At 35.0% G+C, this 25,269-nt stretch overlaps 1 protein-coding gene across 5 annotated transcripts in view; it reads right to left on the bottom strand.

Annotated features, from left to right (window-relative positions):
- The window catches only part of RALGAPA1 (Ral GTPase activating protein catalytic subunit alpha 1), a 272,386-nt gene that overhangs the window by 79,057 nt on the left and 168,060 nt on the right, over positions 1–25,269 (bottom strand). For all 5 annotated transcript variants that reach the window (XM_036881215.2, XM_057488494.1, XM_057488495.1 and 2 more), the window contains 2 exons: positions 17,609–18,473; positions 14,914–14,985 (listed from right to left, as the gene is read on the bottom strand). In XM_036881215.2, the coding sequence (XP_036737110.2) occupies positions 14,914–14,985; positions 17,609–18,473 (937 nt within the window). The remainder of the gene's footprint in view (positions 1–14,913; positions 14,986–17,608; positions 18,474–25,269) is intronic.

Genomic DNA, 25,269 nt, shown 5'->3' with positions numbered 1-25,269 from the left:
AAAAGAGCACACAACAAAACACCCAACATATGAAGAAGGGAGGAGGAGGAATAAGAAGGGAGAGAAATAAAGAATCATCAGACTGTGTTTATAATAGCTTAACAAGCTAGTTAAGTTAGACAGTAAGACAGTAAAGAAGCTAACCCTAAACCTTTGGTAACCACAAACTTAAAGCCTGCAATGGCAATAAATTCATACCTTTCAATAATCACCCTAAATGTAAATGGACTGAATGCACCAATCAAAAGACACAGAGTAATAGAATGGATAAAAAAGCAAGATCCATCCATATGCTGCTTACAAGAGACTCACCTCAAACCCAAAGACGTGCACAGACTTAAAGTCAAGGGATGGAAAAAGATATTTCAAGCAAACAACAGAGAGAAGAAAGCAGGTGTTGCAATTCTGGTATCAGACAAAACAGACTTCAAAATAAAGAAAGTAACAAAAGACAAAGAAGGACATTACATAATGATAAAGGGCTCAGTCCATCAAGAGGATATAACCATTATAAATATATATGCACCCAATACAGGAGCACCCACATACCTGAAACAAATATTAACAGAACTAAAGGAAGAAATAGAATGCAATGCATTCATTCTAAGAGACTTCAACACACCACTCACTCCAAAGGACAGATCCACCAGACAGAAAAGTAAGGACACAGAGGCACTGAACAACACACTAGAACAGATGGACCTAATAGACATCTACAGAACTCTACATCCAAAAGCAACAGGATACACGTTCTTCTCAAGTGCACATGGAACATTCTCCAGAATAGACCACATACTAGGACACAAAAAGAGCCTCAGTAAATTCCAAAAGACTGAAATCCTACCAACCAACTTTTCAGACCACAAAGGCATTAAACTAGAAATAAACTGTTCAAAGAAAGCAAAAAGGCTCACAAACACATGGAGGCTAAACATTTATCAAACATTGAGTTAAACATGGTGAAAGAGGTATATAACAGTAAAGGGGTTAATCCATTAAGACATAAAATTGTAAATATTTATGCACCTAACATTGGAACATCTAAATATATAAAGCAAATACTAACAGAAAAGTAAAGTAAACATCAATATAGTAATGGTTGAGGAATTTAATACCCCACTCTCAACAATGGTTAGATTATTCAGAGACTCAATAAAGAAACAGTGGGTTTGAACAAAACTATAGATCAAAGGTCCTAAGAAACATATATTTTTGTTTCTTGATGGAAAGAACATTCCATCAAACAGCAGCAGAATATACAATTTCTTAGGTGCACATGAAATATCTCCCAGGACCGATCATGTGTTAGGATCCAGAACAAATCTCAACAAATCCAAGACAAAAATTATATGAATCATCTTTTCCAACCACAATTAATTATACTAGAAGTCAATATGGAGGAAACCTGGAAAATTACAAATACATGGAAATTAAACAACACACTCTTAACTAATAGATCAAAGAAATCAAAAGGGAAATTTAAAAAATATCTTGAAACAAACAAAAATGGAAATACAACACACCAAAACTTACAGAATGCAGCAAAAGCAGTTTGACGTTCACAATAAACACACCAAGAAAAAAGATGTCAAATAAGCAACGTAACTTTATACCGAAACAAACTAAAAAAAGAATAAACCAAGACAAAGTTAGTGAAAGAAAATAATGATTAGAGTAGAAGCAAATGAAATAAAGTAGAAAAGAACAAAACCATGACTCGATTCTTTGAAAAGATAAACAAAATTGGTAAATCTTTAGTAGATTAACCAAGAAAAAAAGAGGACCAAATACATAGAAATCAAAAAGGAGATACTATGACTGATAACCACAGAAACACAAAGGATCATAAGAGATTACTATGAACAAATATATGCCAACAAACTAGACAACCTAAAAGAAATGGGTAAGCTTCTAGAAACATACAACATACCAAGATTTAATCATGGGAAAATCTGAACAGACCAATAATGAGTAAGCAGACTGAATGGTAATCAAAAACCTCCAACAAAGAAAATGCCAGTATTAGTTGGTTTTCCTGGTGAACTTCATCAAACATTTAAAGAAGTACTACCAACCCTTCTTAAACTCATCCAAAAAACTGAAGAGAAGGGAGCACTCTCAAACTCACTGGAATACTCCCAAACTCAGACCAGCATTACCCTGATACCAAAGCCAAATACTACTAGTACAAGAAAAGAAAACTAAAGGCCAATATTCCTAATGAATATAAATGCAAAAATTCTCAAAAAACACTAGCAAACAATTCAAGAGCATACTGAAGGATCATACAACATAATGAAGTGAGATTCACATCTTAGATGCAAGGATGGTTCAAATATACAAATAAATGTGATACATCACTTTTATTAGCAGATATATCACATACATTAGCAGAATGAAAGATAAAAATCATGGTGTTACCTCAATAGATGCAGAAAAAGCATCTGACAAAACTCAACATTCATTCATGATAAAAACTTAATAAAGTGGCTACAGAAGGAATGTACTTCAACATAATAAAGGCCAGATATGTTTAAGGCCACAACTAACATCACTGTCAATGGTATAAATATGAAATTTGTTTCTAAGATCAGGAATAAGATCAGGGGTACCCACTCTCATCATTCCTTTTCAACATAGTACTAGAAATCCTAGCCAGAATAATCAAGCAAGAAAAAGAAATAAAAGGCATTTGAATTAGAAAGGAAGAAGTAAAATGATCTGTTTGCAGATGACATGATCTTACAGAAAGAAAATCCAGAAGACTCCACGAAAAAACTATCAGAACTAAAAAGTTCAGTAAAGTTGCAGGATACAAAATCAATGTACAAATCATTGTGTTTTCATACACTAAACATGAATTATCTGAAAAATAAAACAATCTCATTTATAAAACACCAAAAAAAAATGCTTAGGAATAAATTCAACAAGATCAACAAAAAAACTGTTCAGGAATAAATTTAACAAGATCAAGCCAGAGAAAGATCTTCACAATGAAAACTATAAGACACTGATGAAAGATATTGAAGATGACCAAATAAATGGAAAAATAACCTGTGTTCATGGATTGGAAAACTTAGTATTGTTTTTATGTTCAAACTATCTAATCTACAGATTCATTGCAATCCTTATAAAGATTCCAATGACAGAAAGAGAAAGAAATTATCCAAAAATTCATATGGAATCACTAAACAGTCTTAATAACCAAAACCACCTTGACGAAGAACAAAAATGGAGGTATCACATTTCCTGATTTCAAACTGTATTACATAGCTACAGTAATCAAAACAGTATTGTACTGACATAAAAACACATACATCAGTGAAATAGAACCAAAAGCCCAGAAATAAACCCATGTACATATACAGTACAATAATATTTGACAAGGGAGTCGAGAATACGCAATGGAGAAAAGACAGTCTCTTCAATAAGGATGTAGGAACATTAGATATTCAAATGCAAGAAAGAATGAAACTGGACCCCTATTCTGTACCACTCACAAAAATTAACTTGAAATGGATTAAAGATTTTAATATAAGTCCTGAAACCATAAAATTCCTAGAAGAAAAATAGAGAGTAAGCTTCTTGACATTAGTCTTGGCAGTGATTTTATGGATATAGGACATCAAGGCATAAGCAATAAAAGCAAATCAAAAACAAACACAAACATAAAATATGGGACATTAAACTAAAAAGCTTCTGCACAGCAAAAGAAATGATAAGCAAAATGAAAAGGCAACCTATGGAATGGAAGAAAATATTTGCAAACTATGTTGCTGATGAGGGGTTAGTACCTAAAATATATAAGGATCTCATCTAATTCAAAAGCAATAAAACAAATAACCCAGTCAAAAGTGGACAAAGGACCTGAATAGACATTTTTGTAGAGAAGATACTCAAATGGTCACCAGGTATATGAGAAGGTACTCAACATTACTAATCATCATGCAAAGACAAATCCAAAACCACAAAGAGACAGATATCACTTCACACCTGTTAGAATGGTTATCAAAAGACAAGAGATAACAAGTGCTAGTGAGGAGGTAGAGAAAAGGAAATCCTTGTACAGTTAGTGGGAATGTGAATTGGTACAGCCACTTAGGAAAACAGTATGGTGTTCCTCAAAAAATTAAAAAATATGACTACTATTTGATCCAGCAATTCCTCTTCTGGGTATATATCTAAAGGAAATAAAATCACTACATCAGAAATCTGCATCCCCACGGTCACTCCTGCATTACTTAAAGTAACTACCAAGGTGTGGGAACCCACGTAAGTGTCCATCTACAGATGAATGGATTAAGAAAGTGCAGTGTGTGGGGGAATGAATGAAAGAATAAATAAACAAATAATGGAGTTCAGTCCTAAAAAGAAGGAAATCTTGCTATTTGTGACAACTTGGATAAAGCTTGATGCCATTATGCTAAATGAAATAAGACAGAGAAAGACAAATATTGTTTGTTCTCACTTGTATGTGAAATCTAAAAGAACCCAAATTCATAGAAACTGGAAACTGATTTGTGCCAGAGGCAGTGGGTGGAGTATGGGCAAAATGGGTGAAGGTGGTCAAAGGGCACAAACTTCCAGTTGATGAAGGATGAGTAAGTTCTGGGATGTAATGTACAGCATGGTTACTACAGTTAACAATACTGTATCCTTATCATATACTTGAAAGTTGCTAAGAGAATTTAAAGCTCTGACCACACACAAAAAATTTTAACTATGTGAGGCAATATATATAAATCATTATATACTGAACTTAACATTTCAATGTCCATTATACTTCAATAAAGTGGGGGAAAGGTTCTAAAGGTATGATATAAAAACATATAAATTTTTGAAAAAGCAAAAGCAAAGAAAAAGCCCTACAAAAGTAAAATGAGAAAGGAATTTAACAGAGAACTATGCTGCCATGTACAAATCTCTAGTAGTTTGAAAATCTCAATGAAATTGATTTTTGTAAAAAAAACACTGAAATTGACCCAAGAGCTTAAGGAAAACCCAAAAATAGTAGTAACAGTGAAACAAATGAAAATAATCAGAAATTTTACTTTTAATTCTTTCAAATTTTCAAAGAACACATATTCATTTTATGAATTAGTTATAACCTTAATTCTAAAAATATAATAAGAACAGACAAAAAACTAACTACAGAATATGCTAATAGATTAGATGGACTCTGCCATGATTTAAAATGAAATTCTGGCAATTTTAACATAATAGGACATCAAAAGACCCAAGAATGAAAGAATTATTTAATATTAACAATCTAGTGATATCAAAATATAATATACATTTATTAGTTAAAAAGCAAAACCCTATGAAAATCTGAATAGTTCCTGAAAAGGATTCTGCTAACAGGATATCCACTCTTACTATAACTATTTAACACTGTAGGGCAAGTTTTGGTCAGTGCAATACAACATGATATAGCAAGAATAGACTCCAGTTTTAGAAAAAAGATTATTTGTAGATAATGATTACATACCTAAACAAATCCTAAGAGTAAGACAACTATAAAATGTTCAAAATTAACCAAAACCAGTGAAGTATTTTGACATACACTATAATAGGTGAAGGATTTTACTCAGAATAGCAACATAACAAAAAGTAACCCTAATAATATCTTGGCTTCTGAATAAGTGAAAAACACACCATAATTATGAATGGGAAGAATGATGATAATGTGCTTATTCTTCCCATATGAAACTTTTATAGCAAATGAAATCAAAGTATCAACAGTATATTTTTTTCTGGAAAACAACAGCAAAATTCTAACATGTATCCAAAAGAATGAACAGATGAGAATATCTAAGAAAAGAATTCATGTGGGTGGAGTGAGGAAGAAGCCTAGGTCTGTCAGACATTAAATTATAAAGCTATAATAAACAGTAACATCTGTACAAACTGACAGACAAGTCAACAGACTTATGAACAGATAGCTTTGATAAAGGAAACATCAAATCAATGGGAAAGATATGGATTAGTCAACAAATTATAGAAATAGAATATTCTCCAACATTCAAGCTAGTTCCTTTTCTCATTCCATAAATCAAAATGTCCTCTGGAAGAAGAAAGAATTAAATGTAAAATAATTACCACTCCTGCCAAATAATTACAGATCTAGGAGGCATAACAGAATGTTTAACTGACTTCAAGACAGAACTCTGTAAGCACAACAAACAAGTGAAGAAATCCAAAGAAAAAAGAAAGGATGCTAAAAAAGAATTTGAAAGATTAAAATTTCCTACAAATATATGAAAAACATTAACGTCAGTAGTCATAAAGAACTATAAATTAAAGAGAAACTGTGATCTGCCTCTCAAGCTATGAAGACTGAGAAAACACGATTAATATCTTCTACTGGCCAGGTTGATGTTATACAGGTATTCTTAAACAATGTTGACAGAATTAAAAATTAGTATGTAATGGAAATCAGTTCTGCAATATATATGGCCTAGAAATAAGTTGTTGTGCTTTGACCTGACAATTTTATTTCTAGGAATCTATTCAAGGGCAAAAAATTAAGAACATAATTTCAGTGTCTATTAATCATAGACCATAAAAAATTATTTTTGAATATCAAAATGGCTATGGAAAATGCTCACAATATAAAGTTTTCCAGAAAAGATAACTTCCTATATATTACTATGATTTCAGGTTTTAAAACAAACAAAACTCATCTATGTCTATCAAAAAAGATTGAAAATATATAAACAAATGTTATCAAGTGTTAAAAAATACATGGCTTATTCTTGTTTTATGTTGTCTATAATAACCAAAAATATTAAACATTATTTTAAAAAGATCATTCTGAGGGAAGCTAACAAAAACAACAAAATCAAGAGTTATAGGAAGTGACTAAACATTATGTTTTTCCATAAATTTGGTAGGAAAAGGCATGAAAGGGATGAACTCCAGCTTGAAAGGATAGTGCCCAAGGAAAGTTTTAAGGTAGATTACAAACATGTCTGTGTAAGAGAAACAGGTAGAAATAAGATAAAGAAGGGGTAATTTTTTGAAGATCGCAGAACAGGTAGAGAAGGTAGGAAGTAGAAGTACTGATGGAGAAAAGAAGTCTTTTCTGAAATCAAAGGTGAGCATAAGAAGATGGCTCAATACAGAAATTTTAAAGAGATGAAGAGTTGTTTGATGTGCAAAAGGTCTGAATTCTCTTACTTTGCACTTCTTTAGAATAGTGATGGCACAGTGGGTGGCTTGTTTCAAACTAACTTCCTAATTTTCAGAATCACTGGATTTAATTAATGAGAGATGTTTCCTAATCATCAGAATCACTGGATTTAATTAATGAGAGATATTACTAATGTGTGTTAAAATATGAATGTGTGAAGGAAGAAGAAAGGTTAAGAACTGTTAAAGCAGACTGTCTTTCATACAGGACGTCAAACATTTGAATTGAATTCTTAGTGAGATTAGAGATGACCTTTGACGATAATCAAAGGCAAAGAAGTGATTTATAACAATTACTCGAAGAAAAAAAGTAAGATGTGAACAAGAGATAAGAGATTTGCTGCTGAGCAGTACACACCTTGTGGAAATCAGGGAGCCTAAATATACAGTAACTCTCTCTGTCACACTGCTTTGGTAATTCTCTCTAGTAATCTATGGCTGCCTAGGAGTACAGAAAGTAGATACCAAGAATGATACTGATTACAGAATGGACTATAGCCATATTTATATAAACTTAGGTGGAAGAATAACTTTGAGAGTACTAGACATGACAGTTATAAAACAGTGGACAACATGTGAGTTTGTTATACAAAGTCAAGTGAAGTCAGAGGTGGCTGGACAGACTGACTATGGGAACTGGAAAAGCAAAAAACTATAAACTTAATGAAACTGTAAAACACCAGTTGAGTAAGATGTGAGAAAGCGAGAAATTTGGATTTTTAATTAAGGAAGTTATAGATTTCAGAACTCAGAAATACAGGCATTCTAAATACTGGTAACATCCAAAGTGTTGTTTTATTAATGTATTTCTAGTTATATTGCCAAAAAGCACCTAAAAATAAAATTTACTTTTGTGAGTCTGGAAAGTAACACATATACACAGATTGACTTTACGGCTATTTCAGTTAAGTAATATTTTGTAATTTCTAGTACTGGTTTCCTAGGAAATCTTGTCCACATACAGCAACCTAGAGAATATTAAAATAATGATGTAACAGAGAGAGGGATTAAAGATGTTGACATGAGAGGTGAGACAGAGGCCTCCTCCCAAAACCACATATAACATGAAAATATAATTAACACAACTAATCCTGAAAGAGCAAAGGAAAGAAGGCTGTAACAGACTGCATACAGCTGGAGAAAAGAACAGACCTCATGGATCAGGGTAGCATATGAAAGCCATGATCTGGTGGGACGAAAGCCCTCTCGCCAGTGGGAGGAAAAGAAACGGACCGGGGGGGGCAGAGGCCTGGGACTGCTTAACAACTAGCCCTGGAGATCTGCTCTGGAAGTACGAACCTACATTGAATGGTGCTCTGGTGATTAGTGGGGTTGGAAAGCTAAGACAGGCAAAATACCTGGGGAGAACAAGATTCCAGCCGCTTGTGGAAAACAGGGATCCATATCTGGCCGCTCTGGGACCAAAGAAAGGCGGTCAGTCTGAGAGACCTCATAACAGCGAGAGGGCTGCTAAGGGAATGGAATTTAATGCTCAGGAGCATTGTTCAGGCTCACCCTGTCCAGCAGGTTGGGAACTTTCAGGAGCTTCAGGCGCTCCATCCCAGCGGCTAGCTACACAGCTCCAAAGCACCCCCACCATGATACGCAACATGCTGCACCTTCCTCCCGGCCAGCCTGCATGTGGCTTGCAAACCGGCAGCCCTTGCCCTGGCAACAGGCCAGCCAGAGGGAAGCCCCGCATACAGCAGCTACAAAGGCAAAGCATAGAGGCTTACCCTGTGTGTTCAGCCCACTGATTGTTGCAGTGGAGACAGGCATAGCAGCCAGAAAGCAGGAAAGAGGCCTTTCCTTCCCCCAGGCACCAGTACAGCTCCCCTGTGACCCCAGACATGGCTCCAGGGGCTGAGCAGCTCCAGAAAGTAGAACTTCTGAGCACTAGAGGGCACCATGTACAAATATAAAACATCAAAAGGATCTAGTTCGAACCAAAATCCGACAAACACCAGAAAAAGAGTCACATAACACTGAACCTATCAATCTTCCTGAAAGAGATTTCAAAGTAAAAATCATAAACATGCTCATGGAGGTACAGAATAATGTTCAAGAAATCAGGAATGAATATAGATGGGGATCCAATTGTTACAGAATACAATGGAGGGTTTTAAAAGCAGGTTAGACACAGTGTAGGAGATGATAAATGAAATAGAAATTAGAGGAGAGGAATAAAAAGAAGTTGAGGCACAGAGAGAAAAAAGGATCTCTAGGAATGAAAGAATATTGAGAGAAATATGTGACCAATCAAAATGGAACAATATTTGTATTATAAGGGTACTAGAAGAAGAAGAGAGAGAAAAAGGGATAGAAAGTGTCTTTCAGGAGGTAATTGCTGAAAACTTCCCCAATATGGGGTAGGAAATAGTCTCTCAGGCCATGGACATGCACAGATATCCCAACACAAGGGACCCAAGGAAGACAACACCAAGACATATTATAATTAAAATGGCAAAGTTCAAGGATAAGGACACACTATTAAAAGCAGCCAGAGAGAGAAAGATCAAATACAAAGGAAAGCGCATCAGGCTATCATCAGATTTCTCAGCAGAAACCTTACAGTCCAGAAGGGAGTGGCATGATGTATTTAATTCAATGAAGCAGAAGGGCCTTGAACCAAGAGTACTTTATCCAGCAAGATAATCATTTAAATTTGAAGGAGGGATTAAACAATTTCCAGATGAGCAAAAGCTGAGAGAATTTACCTCCCACAAACTGTCTCTAAGGTGTATTTTGGAGGGACTGCTATAGATGGAAGTGTTCCTGAGGTTTAATAGCTGTCACCAGAGGTAATAAACCACAGTAAAGAAAGTAGAACAATTAATTACTAAGCAAATGCAAAATTAAATTAACTATCCCAAAGTCAATCAAAGGATAGATAAGGAGTACAGAATATGATGTCTACTATATAAAGAATGGAGAAGGAAGAAAAAGGAGGAAAAATAAAAAGAACCTTTAGATTGTGTTGGTAATAGCATATTAAGTGAGTTAAGTTAGACTCTTAGATAGTAAGAAAGTTAACCTTGAATCTTTGGCAATCACAAATCGAAAGCCTGCAATGGCAATAAGGATATACCTATCGATAATCACCCTAAATGTAAATGGACTGAATGCACCAATCAAAAGACATAGAGTCACTGAATGAATAAAAAAACAAGACCCATTTATATGCTGCCTACAAGAGACTCACTTTAAACCCAAAGACATACACAGACTAAAAGTGAAGGGAATGAAAAAGATATTTCATGCAACTAATAGGGAGAAAAAGCATGAGTTGCAGTACTTGTATCAGACAAAATAGACTTCAAAACAAAGAAAGTCACAAGAGACAAAGAAGGACATTACATAATGACATAAGGGTCAATCCAACAAGAAGATATAACCATTATAAGTATCTATACACCTAACCCAAGAGCACCTACATATGAGAAACAAATATTAACAGAATTAAAAGGGGGGAAACAGAATGCAGTGCATTCATTCTAGGAGACTTCAACACTCCACTGACTCTGAAGGACAGATCAACCAGACAGAAAATGAGTAAGGACACAGAAGCACTGAACAACATATTAGAAGAGATGGACCTAACAGACATCCAGAGAACTCTACACCCAAAAGCAGCAGGATACACATTCTTCTCAAGTGCACATGGAACATTTTCAAGAATAGATCATATACTAGGCCACAAAAATAGCCTTGGTAAATTCAAAAAGATTGAAATTCTACCAATTAGTTTCTCAGACCACAAAGGTAAGAAACTAGAAATAAATTATGCAAAGAAAATGAAAAATTCCACAAATACATGGAGGCTTCACAATATGCTCCTAAATAACCAATGGATCAATGACAAAATAAAAACAGAGATCAAGCAACATATGGAGACAAATGAAAACAATAATTCAACACAGCAAAATCTGTGGGATGCAGCGCAGGCCATGGTAAGAGGAAAGTATATTACAATACAGGGCAACCTCAGGAAAGAACAACAATTCCATATGAACAGTCTAAATGCACAATTAACGAAACTAGAAAAAAAACAAATGGAGCCCAAAGTCAGTAGAAGGAGGGACATAATAAAGTTTAGAGCATAAATAAATAAAATCTAGAAGAATAAAACAATAGAAAGAATCAATGAATGCAAGAGCTGGTTCTTCAAGAAAATGAACAAAATAGATAAACCCCTAGCCACACTTATCATGAAAAAAAGAGAGTCTACTCACATAAACAGAATCAGAAATGAGAAAGGAACAATCACTAGACACCACAGAAATAAAGAATTGTTAGAGAATACTTTGAAAAATTATATGCTAATAAACTTGATAACCTAGAAAAATGGACAATTTTCTGAAAAATACAACCTTCCAAGGCTGACCTAGAAAGAAACAGAAAATTTGAACAGACCAATTACCAGCAATGAAATTGAACTGGTAATCAAAAACCCACCTAAGAACAAAACACCGGGACCAGATGGCTTCACCGCTAAATTTTATGAAACATTTAGTGAAGACCTAATACTTATCCTCCTTAAAGTTTTCCAAAGAGTAGACTAAGAGGGAATACTTTCAAACTCATTCTAGGAGGACAGCATCACTCTAATACCAAAGCCAGGAAAAGACACCACGAAAAGAAAATTACAGACCAATATCCCTGATGAACATAGATGCACAAATCCTCAACAAAATATTAGCAAACCGAATTCAAAAATGCATCAAAAAGATCATCTATCATGATCAAGTAGGATTTATTCCAGGGATACAAGGATGGTACAACATTCGAAAACCCATCAACATCATCCACCACATCAACCAAAAGGACAAAAACCACATGATCATCTCCACAGATGCTGAAAAGGCATTTGACAAAATTCAACATCCATTCATGATAAAAATTCTCAGCAAAATGGGAATAGAGGGCAAGTACCTCAACATAATAAAGGCCATATATGACAAACCCACTGCCAACATTATACTTAACAGCGAAAAGCTGAAAGCATTTCCTTTAAGATTGGGAACAAGACAAGGATGCCCACTCTCCCACTTCTACTCAACACAGTCATGGAGGTCCTAGTCATGACAATCACACAACACAGAGAAATAAAAGGCATCCAGATTGGCAAGGAAGAAGTTAAACTGTCCCTGTTTGCAGATGACATGATATTGTACATAAAAAACCCTAAAGACTCCACTCCAAATCTACTAGATCTAATATCTGAATTCAGCAAAGTTGCAGGATACAAAATTAACATATAGAAATCTGTGGCATTCCTATACACTAACAGTGAACTAGCAGAAAGAGAAATCAGGAAAACAATTCCATTCACAACTGCATCAAAAAGAAAAAAATACCTAGGAATAAACCTAGCCAAGGAAGTGAAAGACCTATACTCTGAAAACTGCAAGACACTCATGAGAGAAATTAAAGAAGATACCAATAAATGGAAACACGTCCCATGCTCAGGGATAGGAAGAATTAATATTGTCAAAATGGCCAACCTGCCTAAAGCAATCTACAGATTCAATGAAATCCCTATCAAAATACCAACAGCATGCTTCAACAAACCAGAGAAAATCATTCTAAAATTCATATGGAACCACAGAAGACCACAAATAGCCAAAGCAAACCTGAGAAGGAAGAATAAAGCAGGGGGGATTATGCTCCCTACTTCAAACTCTACTACAAAGCCTCAGTAATCAAGACAATTTGGTACTGGCACAAAACAGACCCATAGATCAGCGGAACAGACCAGAGAGCCCTGATTTAAACCCAAGCATATATAGTCAATTAATATATGATAAATGAGCCATGGACATACAATGGGGAAATGACAGCCTCTTCAACAGCTGGTATTGACAAAACTAGACAGCTACATGCAAGAGAATGAAACTGGATTACTGTTTAACCCCATACACAAAAGTAAACTCTAAATGGATAAAATACCTGAATGTAAGTCATGAAACCATAAAACTCTTAGAAGACAATATAGGCAAAAATCTTGTAAATATAAGCATGAGCAACTTCTTCTTGAACGCATCTCCTTGAGCAAGGGAAACAAAAGCAAAAGTGAACTCATAGGACTACATCAAACTGTAAAGTTTCTGTTTGGCAAAGGACACCATCAAGAGAACAAAAAGGCATCCTACAGTATGGGAGAATATATTTGAAAATGACATATCTGACAAGGGGTTAACATCCAAAATATATAAAGAAGTTACACACCTCAACACCAAAAATGCAAATAATCCGATTAAAAAATGGGCAGAGGATATAAAGAGACAGTTCTCCAGAGAAGAAATTCAGATGGCCAACAGACACATGAAAAGATGCTCCACATCACTAATCATCAGGGAAATGCAAATTAAAACCACAATGAGATATCACCTCACACCAGTAAGGATGGCCAGCATCGAAAAGACTAAGAACAACAAATGCTGGCGAGGATGTGGAGAAAGGGGAACCCTCCTACACTGCTGGTGGGAATGTAAGCTAGTTCAACCATTATGGAAAGCAATATGGAATTTCCTCAAAAAACTAAAAATAGAAATACCATTTGACCCGGGAAACCCACTCCTTGGAATTTACCCAAAGAATACAACTTCTCAGATTTAAAAAGACATATGCACCCCTATGTTTATCGCAGCACTTTTTACAATAGCCAAGATATGGAAGCAACCTAAGTGTCCATCAGTAGATGAATGGATAAAGAAGATGTGGTACATATGCACAATGGAATATTATTCAGCCATAAGAAAAAAACAAATCCTACTATTTGCAACAGCATGGATGGAGCTAGAGGGTATTACGCTCAGTGAAATAAGCCAGGCGGAGAAGGACAAGTACCAAATGATTTCCTTCATTTGTGAAGTATAACAATGAAGCAAAACTGAAGGAACAAAACAGCAGCAGACTCACAGACTCCAAGAAAGGACTAGAGGTTACCAAAGGGGAAGGGTGGGGGAGGGTGGGTAGAGAGGGGGGGAAAAAGGGTTTCAGGGGTATTATGATTGGCACACCTGGTGTAGGGGGGATCATGGAGAAGACAGGGTAGCACAGAGAAGGCAAATTGTGACTCGGTGGCATCTTAGTACACTGATGGACAGTTGACTGCAATGGGGTATGGGGGGGCTCTTGATAATATGGGTGAATGTAGTAACCACATTGTTTTTCATATGAAACCTCCATAAGAGTGATTATCAATAATACCTTAATAAAAAAAAATGATCTAACAAGGTTTTACCCACATGAAAACCCACATGTAAATTGGTACATATCAAAGGGCTTAGAGAGAAATCATATTTATAGCAAAGAACAAACTACATCTGTCTTCTTTGCTCTATTAATATTTTTTGTAGCTATTAGCTAGTATTCACCAGTCACTTCACTTGGGACCTCTAAAGAGTAATGAAAAAGGGCATTATGTGGAATGTCTAAGTATGGGAAAACCAAAGGACATTTTACAGGTTCAATTAAGATTTCTATGATTCAAAAGATGATTCTGTAAGGCATAAAAAATTTATGAAGAATTAAAAAATATCAAACACTTTGATGTAGCTGTATATTTTTCTAAAAAAGATTAGTTTCTAAGGTAAAAATTAATGATATATAGTTTCTGTTCAAGAAGTTATACTTCAACAGTACAGTATTATTCCCACATGAACACAGAAATAGCTGATGGTTGCTAGTTATAAACTTGAAGGTTTTCCAACAACTTACCACTGTCTTGAATCCAAGTTCCTAAGTTCTCTAAGTAGTTTTTCATTTTTCTTCAGGAGATGAAAACTCCTCCTAAATAGAGAGATTTATAAACAATTTCATCGCTTTTATAGTGAATGACATGATAGTCCTGGAAATACTTCCCACTCTACACATGCAATTCTTAACACTTTTCTTTTCATACTTCTAATACAAAGGAGAACAGACCCTAAAAAAAAAATGTGAAGAATACATGTAATTATTTCTGTCCAGGCCCTCATACATTTCTGTTAGTAGATCATTATCTATTGGCCACTTCAATTCTTCAATTTTTCCTTCCAGAAGCTGTGAGCTTCCCAGACTCATATGGATGAAAAATGGATATAAATACTTTTAGGTTCTTTCTCAAGAATTTCATAAAAGTACATGTGAAAGTTTCTCCTCATGAGAAATAAAATATTCACAAAATCATATTTTTACCAAGTAAGCATAATATAGATGGAGTTTTTGCTTTCTTCCTTATTTTACAATATATGTCCCTTTCATACTATGAAGCAATGTATAAATTTTATCAAATAAATTCTGTAAGTGGTGAATGTGCACAAATTATAATCATGAAAATCACTTCTTGCTGTGTTAAAATATAGCTTCCTATCTTTAATTTTTCTCAACAGACAGTACATGGACCATTCTACAGCAGAGGAGAGTACGACACATTTATATGAGTGGCAATTACCTGTATTTGGACATATGATAAGGCAAACTGTGTTCCTGATATAACATGGCTTTCACGCAAGGTAGAGCATACTCCCTTCTAATAAATGGAAGGGTTTAAATCAAGTAAGATTATAAATACCAAGAAACAACCAGAATTTTATTTCAATGTTTCACATGCATTTGAAATACTTTAAGATTTATTCATCCAGTGATATCTGAACTCCCCTCCTACTACAAACTGAAAACAATACATTAAAAAATGCTTCTTCTACTTCCCTAAAGTACCAGAGAACTTTGAAAACAAACGTATATTAACAATGCTTTCTACTAGTGTACAATTTTAGTATTTTCTATACATAATATAATTCTCACCATTACGGGAGGTGGGAGTTATTTTCTCAATTTATAGACTGTAGCCGGAGGCTCTAAGGTTAAGTGACTCTAATCTGGGCCTTCTGATTTTCATCTAATGCCTTTTCATTTAATTCCTACCTAACTTACTGTGTTTACTGCAAGTTTTTCATTTTGTAACATGCATAAGAAAACAATATTTAAAAAAATTCTGATTGTTGTCTTGATTTGATGGTAAATCTTGATTTTATTTCTCTCATACAAACAAGAAATGATTAAATTTCTGTTTATCTTAAAAAAAATTGTTAAACAAACAAAACAGAAGTAGACTCATTAACACAGAGAACACACAGTTGTTTACAATGGGAGGTGGGGGGAGGACAGATGAAAAAGGCAAAGGGGATAAAGAGGTAAAAACCTCAAATTTTAGAATAACTTAGTCACAGGGATAGAAGTATGGCATAGGAATTGCAACTACACTAATCATGGTGAGCATTTAGTAATGTATATAATTGATCAATCACCAAGTTATTCATCTGAAACCAATGTAATATTGTATATAAACTATATTTCAATTTTAAAGAATTGTTAGGCTTATGTGACATAAGAAATATGTATTTGGGCTCTGCCCCCAGTTATTGAGAGAGCTTCAAAAACCCATTCTTACGTGGGTGATGAGGTAACAGAAGCATCTTACACAGAGTTCCTAAATCCCTTAGAATTTCCTGGGTAACAGGAGAATCATTTGTTCTCATGAGGTGACTTTTGCTGGGCAGCTCCTAAATAACTTGAGGAGAAGACCTTGTCACCAGAAAGAGCAAGCCATGATTAGAAGGCTGAAACTTTCAGCTCCCCTCTGGGTAAGGTAGAGGGGCTAGAATTTGAGTGTAAATCAGTCATGCCTATGTGACAAGGCCTCCACAAAAATCCCTAAATTAAGGGGTTTGGAGAGCTTCCAGGCTGGTAAACATATTAAATGTGCTGGGAGGGTGCCACGCCCCAACTCTTCAGTGACAGTAGATCCTGTGCTTGGGATCCTTCCAGAATTCACCATATGTACCTGTTCATCTAGCTATTCATCTATATTTCTTAAACTCTTTTATAATCAACTGGCAAGCATAAGGTATTGTGAGCCATATAGCTAATTATCAAACCCAAGGAGAGGGTTGCGGGAAACCAATTTACAGCTGGCTGATCAGAAGTATGAATGGCCCTTGCAATCAGTACCCTAAGTGGGTGGCACTCTTGTGCGTCTGAGTCTTTAACCTGTCTGTGCTAACTCCAGGTAGTGCTGGAACAGCTTGGAGTGGAAACTCACATACTTGGTGTCTCAAGTATTGTAAGAAAAAAGTTTTTCCCTTTAGCTTACATGCAAGTTGGAAAAGTCAGATTTTTCTCAATCATATGAGCTATAATTTCTAAGGCAGATGGTTCTACTAGTCATTATAAAAATGCTAATAGTATGTTGGGTTATCTTTTTATTCCCTGAATCCTCAGTGGTCTCAAAAAAAAAAAATCTGCCTAGAATCAAAGAACTAATTGGTAGATAAATTGGAGGAAAAGGACAGAGACTAAAATTCTTGGTCAAAAGATGAATAAGGCTAATGTTTAAAAAAAAAAAAAGGAAAAATTTATTCTTTATTCCTACCTTTTGTCCCAGGAATTCATTCCCAATATACTAAGAAGCAATCTGCAATAATAAAATGCTGACTGAGGCTTTTGAGGTGTTGGTTCATCTTGCTCCACAGCTTTCATGTTTAAGTCATTAAAGTGTTTCTCAACAAATTCTTTTTCCTCTGTATGTTGCTTAAGAATAGCATTAATCACATCATTTTCCTGTTTTTCAGAGATGCACACAGGTTGTGGAGCAGGAATATTAAGTGAGATTCCAGTTCTCTGTAAGCATTCAGGACTAGTTACACCTAAATACTGCAAAAGCTCATCAAGAACATCTTCTTCATCTCTTATTGTATCCCAAGTTGGTACAGTTTCTCTACATCTTCTTTTAAAATGGAAGGAAATCCCATCTTTTACTGTTACATCTTCTAAGCATTCATTAGATGTAGGAGGTTCTTCTGGCTTTTCTTGGTGAGACAATGATAGTATGAGAGATGTAGGTTCTGACAAGCTATTTACAGGAGGTGGTCCATACAGGATGGCAGAATCCCAGGAATATTTTCCAGAGAGATCACGTACTATTATTCTGACATTTGAGTTGGCTGATGTAAGGCCAGCAGATAAACCTCCTCCAGGTATACTTTCTTCTGAGCTGATCTGAATACAGGACACTAAGGTTGTATTGTTTAATACAAAGAACTGGATATTTGGACTCTCAAAGAGTTCAGGAGAAAGTTCAGTACTTTCACTGTAATGATTGTCATGATTTTCACACACCTGACTTGTTAACATAGCAGGACCACCACTCATTGGATAATGGCCCAAGTGATTTACCAGATGTGTAATGACTGTGCGGGCAGCTATAGAGATTAATCCTTGTTGCATTTGGGTTTTCACTAGGAAGAAAAAACATGAGTGAGTGGGAATACTGCTGCTTCCTAGGAAGTCATAAAACAATGAAACATTAGATAAGAAATGGAGATTTCATCACATTATCAAAATCACATTCAACTATTTGAGCAAGCATTAGTATTTTCTATTTAGATTCTATAATAGAGGAATGATGGCAAAGAAGAAAACTGTTCTTGGATGAAGTTTTGTTACTTTTATAAGGAAGTCCTTTTTGAAATTTTTGCTTACAGATTTGTAAATTAAACTTAAGCCTTTAAATGTAGATTATACCCTCAAAGAAGGATCAGAAGTATTATAAATCACTTGAAATCACTTAGCACACAGATTAGAAAGCCAATGACATTCAACTGATGTTTATCTCATGAGTAGATTCAGGCATGTAGTTTATAGCATGCCTTAAATGTCATTTAATTATGGCTTTTATCAATGATATGAATAGTTTCAGAAAGTGATCTTTCACTGAACTTCAGGAGCCAGGATCAACTTAAACATGTAGCCAGTATATGCAAAGGCAACTTTATTTTAAAGGAAAAAATATTTATGGTCTTATTTATTATATTTTTCTAAGTTATTCTTCCAGATCACTGTGGTCTAGTCTGAGCAGTTAATTGTATGTCAAAACATTTTTTTCTCCCTTAAGCACACTAGGAAAAGCAAATAAATAGGGATTGTATCTATACGAGTAATTTAAAAAAATTATAGCAATGGTAAAAAGAGAAACTCAAAGAATACAGTAGTAAGAGGCCTGAAAAGGCAAGATGCCTAATGGCAGGACTTCATTAGGATGAAAGTGGAGAGAAGGCAGACAAGAACACAGAAAGAGAGAGAGTAAAGGGAGGAAGGAGGAAGCAGAAATAGTAACTTGTTAAAGCCCACTAGCCAAGGACTGCCAGTGGGATCTGAAGGAGGGTTGGTGTAGAAGCCAGTTCTGTAAGAGTGGTATCAGGATATAGGGACAATTTTGTGAGGGCTATTTTGATTTTGAAATGTTACTGATTATCAAAATTTTGATCTTCCAGTATCAACCAAATTTTATTTCTACATGCATGTATATATGAACATGTTTCAGTTTACTTAAAAAGCTCCAATTACATCAGGCTGTTCTCTACTTATATTAATAGCTGGTTCTGAAAATCAGCTATTCGATACTAGAAAACAACACTACATGATTAACCTTAACTAAATTCTGTATTCTTGAGACCGCAGCAAAGTAAAAAGATATGGCACTGGATGATGAGAAACACAGGGCTGGTTTAAATCTAGCATCTTATTGTCCTTTCTCTAATTAGAACTTAGAATGTAATGAATGTTCACATGCATGGTACAGAACCTTACAGACAACCTAGCTAGTACTTCTCATTTTGCACATAAGGACAAATGGGTTGACAGAAGGTTTTGTCTGCCACAGATTGCACATCAGGGCTAGTCTTTTTTTTTTTTTTTTTGATATCATTAATATACAGTCACATGAGGAACATTGTGGTTACTAGGCTCCCCCCATTATCAAGTCACCACCACATACCCCATTACAGTCGCTATCCATCAGCGTAGTAAGATGTTATAGAGTCACTACTTGTCTTCCCTGTGCTATAATGTCTTCCCCGTGCCCCTCCCCATGTTATGTGCACTAATCATAATGCCCCTTACTCCCCTTCTCCCTCCCTTCCCACCCATTCTCCCCAATCCCTTTCCCTTTGGTAACTGTTAGTCCTTTCTTGGGTTCTGTGAGTCTGCTGCTGTTTTGTTCCTTCAGTTTTCCTTTGTTCTTATACTCCACATATGAGTGAAATCATTTGGTACTTGTCTTTCTCCACCTGGCTTATTTCACTGAGCATAACACCCTCTAGCTCCATCGATGTTGTTGAAAATGGTAGGATTTGTTTTCTTCTAAGGCTGAATAATATTCCATTGTGTATATGTACCACATCTTCTTTATCCATTCATCTACTGACGGACACTTAGGTTGCTTCCATATCTTGGCTACTGTAAATAGTTCTGCGATAAACATAGGGGTGCATTTGTCTTTTTGAAACTGGGATCCTGCATTTTTAGGGTGAATTCCAAGGAGTGGAATTCCTGGGTCAAATGGTATTTCTATTTTTAGTTTTTTGAGGAACCTCCATACTGCTTTCCACAATGGTTGAACTATTTTACATTCCCACCAGCAGTGTAGGAGGGTTCCTCTTTCTCCGCATCCTCTCCAGCATTTGTTGTTCCGTCTTTTCTCTGTTGGCCATCCTAACTGGTGTGAGGTGGTATCTCACTGTGGTTTTAATTTGCATTTCCCTCATAATTAGCGATGTGGAGAATCTTTCCAAGTGCCTGTTGGCCATCAGGACTGGTCTTTTGCTTCCCTGCTCAGTATTAATTTCCATCTTTACCACAACTCTAATTTTCATATTTTTTCTTTTGTTAAACAGCCCTTTAATTTGGCAAAATCATGTGGCAATTGGAAACAACAAATTCAATTTTTTTTCTGTGTACCGTAACTTCAAAGAAGTATTATTACTTAGCATAAATTATTAAATGACCAAGATCAACTGAAAAGCTCACTTAAATAAGACTAAGTTACATTTTAAATGGTAATAAAAGTTATAAAGACTAAAAAAAGTTTTGATATAGGGAAATCTTTTCTGTTCTATTCCCCCTTTCTTCCTTTTAGTGATAAACTTATAAAGTGACTTGTTCTAGTAGTGAATCTATTTTTTTGAACATTTATGAAGAAGCAAAAGAGTGTAATTTTATACAAATGGATCACAGGAAAAAGAGTAATTCCTGACTTTTGCCTCTGGTTTGCTCTGTGATCATGGACAGATCACATATAACTCTTCAAACTCCATTCTTCTCTAAGAATAGCACAGACTTTTTGTAAAGATGAATTGAAAACTCATATACAAAGCTGGATATAATGGAAACAATAAAAACCATTCAATTTTGAAAGTAACAAGTAACAGGTTTTGAGTTCCTTTTACAAACTTGCTTAAAAATAAACTGCAAAAATGTGCCAGCTCTTTTCCTAAAACATAAACCCCTAAGTTTTGTTCTTCTCAAAAGAAGAGAAGGTGGTAATGCAGTTCAAATGAGCTTTTTAAGATATCTGTCATAAATGTTAATACTGAGAACACTTAAAAAATAAAATTAGATTTCAGATTTAGGTAAAAGATTTTCTTCCTAAGATGCTTGTCATAATTCAGTCTATATAAAAATATAGAATTATAAAAAACTCTCAACTTGTTAACTGGGCAACTAGATTTATTTAGATTTTTGAGTTATAAATTATAGAATGTACATATCTTTTTTCTACATATCTATTAGATATAAAGAAAACATGAAATTCTCTAATTCAGAAATTCAAAATGAAATTCTAAAATAACCAACCTTGTAAGAAAATGCAAAATGAAGGTATCAATGCTTCTAATGCTTTGTGTAACTAGCATTCATTTAAATAAGTCTATTCAGGGTTGTCTTTTCAGATCATCAGATTAAACAAACCCTACAGCATTTGCAGCAAACCCATAATTAGAGATTATTATGGCACACAAAGGCAGCAAGACATAAAAAGCTGCTGCAATTCACTGCACTGTAACAGAACATGCAGAGGAAGTTAATTTTGGCAAATGCTTTAAATATTAGCTTTGAATAATATGTACAGGTGAAACTATAATTAGGACAGAATGAATCCTTCAGCACGTCCTTTCACTCTGACCCTGCAAATGATGACTTTTTGCTAATAAGACTACTGCCATTTGACAAAAAGCCAACTTCACTACCTTGCTTTATTATTTCGTAAATTTAATAATTACAGGTACTCCTGCCAATAGTTCTCAAATCAGTCTTGTTCAATCCAATACTGAGCTTATTAGGGACTCTCTATGTTTAGAAATCTTTGGCCAAAGAAGTACTTGAAGATGATGAAGCATGCCTTAGACAAGGGCGCAATGATTAGTCATTTTGCCACATTAAAAAAAACCCCACAGCATGTAGTCACTATAGACCACAGAATCACTTGCTGTTAGCTCACAGCTGTTTCTAAAAGGTTCTACATTTATCTGGTCCTTAATACCTAAGAAAGTCCAAAGGGAACAAATTAATACATTTAGAGAACAGTACTCCACAAAGTATTTGGTATCAATATAAAGCTCATCTACTTAAATCTTTACCTTTGTGCTTTTTATAGTGACTGTTTAATGGTACAGTAAATTTTGTATGAAGTACATTAAAACTTCCCTTTACATAACTACTTTAGACCATTTAAGAAATAAACTATACTGCCCCAAACTATACTTTATCATTTCATATCTTTAAAAATGCAAAAAGCAACCAATCTTTTCAATTAATTTGTTTTGCTTTTTTTCATCCATTTTACTTTTCAACTTTTTTACTATGCCAAATCTAAAGAAATAACTAGAAATCACCTATATCAATTGTCTAAATTATTTGCTATACTGTACTGCCCAGTATCTCTCTATTCAATCTGAGCTATAATTTAAATCTTATATTCCTATTTCACTTACATATGTGTGTTCTAGATAAATTATTAGTGATTTGTAGTCAACCAAAAACTCAAGCTCTATTTCCTTGATGTGTAACTACATATCTTTGCTTGTAATCTATGTCATCAATCCATTATAATGGCTACATCCTTGATGTTTTACTTATTTATAACTATTAAACCTTTAAAAATAAAACTCTTCCTTAATAGCTTACTCTCTGACCACAACCTCCTAGCCTAGCAATTTCTCAATTTTGATTTGTGGAGCCCTTGAAGAGGGTTCTTGGTGATGACAGATCAAGAGAAGATAGGAGGATCCAGGCCTCCACTCTGCTGCAGCTCTATTTTAAGAAGTTTTACAAATTTGGCTGCCTTCTGAAATTTATTTGAAGACGTTTCACTGCTTAAAAACTTATTTTAAAAACCACTGTCTTAACATACTGATGCTCTCAGTGGTTCTCAACCTTGGTTATATAGAAGTCACCTGCAAAACTTAAAAAAATCCCAGTAATCCCAGATCAGTATGTCAAAATCTCTATGGAAGGGAACAGAGCATCAGTAGTCTACTGCGTGGCCAAGGCTGAGAATCACTGTTGTAACTTAACTACAATCCACATATACTTACTGTCTCATTGGATCACTCCATTCTCTTCCAATGTATTAGCCATTTCCTAGCATCAGTTCAATCCTTACCAAGTCTAGAATCCATGGCTAAACCATACACTAATATTCTGAAAGTCACAATTCCCTTGTCTTTCTGCCACATCCACCCTGAATGTTGAATGGTGCAGCTAAAACTTTGTAGTTTCCATTTTCTATTGGACTCAATAACTTCTGTCAGTCCTCTTAATTTACTTTCATCTTCTTTCTGGTCTCAGAAGGGCTAATATTAGCACCTATACTTTCTAGCATACCCCTCAGAAACTTCCCTCTATTAATGACCCCCTTCCCATCTTCCCTCTCAGCTTATCGTTAAGTTCAACTCTTTTCATTCTTAAAACTCCCTTAACCCTGAGTCATCCTTTAGCTCACCTACTGTTTGATTAATTTTCTTCTCTGTTGTTTCTTTTCAACAACAAAAAAAGCAGTTTTAAAGTTTCTTTAAAGAGTACTTTCAATAGATGGCTCTACTTCCTTAACTCCTGCTTGCTCCTCAGCCTACAGCCATGGGTTGTGCCTCCTACTTCTCTACTGAAACTAAAGCAGACATATTTGTCAATCTTTTTATACTTGACTTCTCTATCATTTAATACTGCTGGCTAGCCTTTTAAAAATCTTTCTCTTCATTTCTGAGAAATTATTCTTTCCTTCCTTTCCAACATTTTTCTTCTCAGAACACACACACATAAATATATAATCCTAACAAAGACCTTAATGATAAGATCTAGATCTGCATATAGAATGAAATGGCCACTACATGTCTTCATATGACTATCCAATAGGCTCCCCAAACCAAACCATTTCCAACACTGCCCTCTTCATTTTTCTTCCTAAACCTCCAAACTTTCTCATATTCTTGGTCTAGTCTAAAACCTAACCAATTTAAGCCTTTAGTAACTCCTGTTTGGCCTATTTCAATAGCCCTATGATTGGTCTCTCTGCCCCTGGGCTAAACTCCCTAAAATCTAATATAGCAGAGATCAGGGAACTTTTTCTATAAGGGGCCAGATAGCAAATATTTTTGGCTTTATGGGCCACATGATGTCTTTTGCAACTATTCAACACTGTTATTGCACAAAAGCAGCCATAGTGATACATACATGAACAGAGTGTATGTGTCCCAATATTTATTTATGGAAACAGGTGACAGGCATAGACCATAATACGCTGACTCTTGTAAAATACTATTGGTAAAGTGCTCTTAAAACTAATTTTATCATATATATCACCTCCTTAAAAATCTTCAATAATTGATGGGTTCCTCTGGGCTACCTCCCTACCTTGAATGTACTTTATTTTTATACTCATATTATAAGGTTATTTTTTTTACATCTTCCCCCTATATCAAATAGTATACTCTCTGAATGTAGAAACAATGTGACTTAAAAAAGAAAATGTTATGATTAGCACACATAACAGGAGGAGCAGTACAGGGAAGGCAGTATAGCACAGAGAAGACAAGTAGTGACTCTCTAGCATCTTACTATGCTGATGGACAGTGACTGTAATGAGGTATGTGGTGGGGACTTGATAATGGGGGGGAATCTAGTAACCACAATGTTGCCCATGTGATTTTATATTAATGATACAAAAAAAAACCCAAATCAATCAATCAAAAAAAAAAAAAA

Source organism: Manis pentadactyla, chromosome 11 (assembly GCF_030020395.1).
Source record: "Manis pentadactyla isolate mManPen7 chromosome 11, mManPen7.hap1, whole genome shotgun sequence".
NCBI lineage: Eukaryota > Metazoa > Chordata > Mammalia > Pholidota > Manidae > Manis > Manis pentadactyla.
The sequence above is the reverse complement of the archived record's forward strand: the minus strand, read 5'-3'. Positions and strand labels throughout refer to the sequence as shown.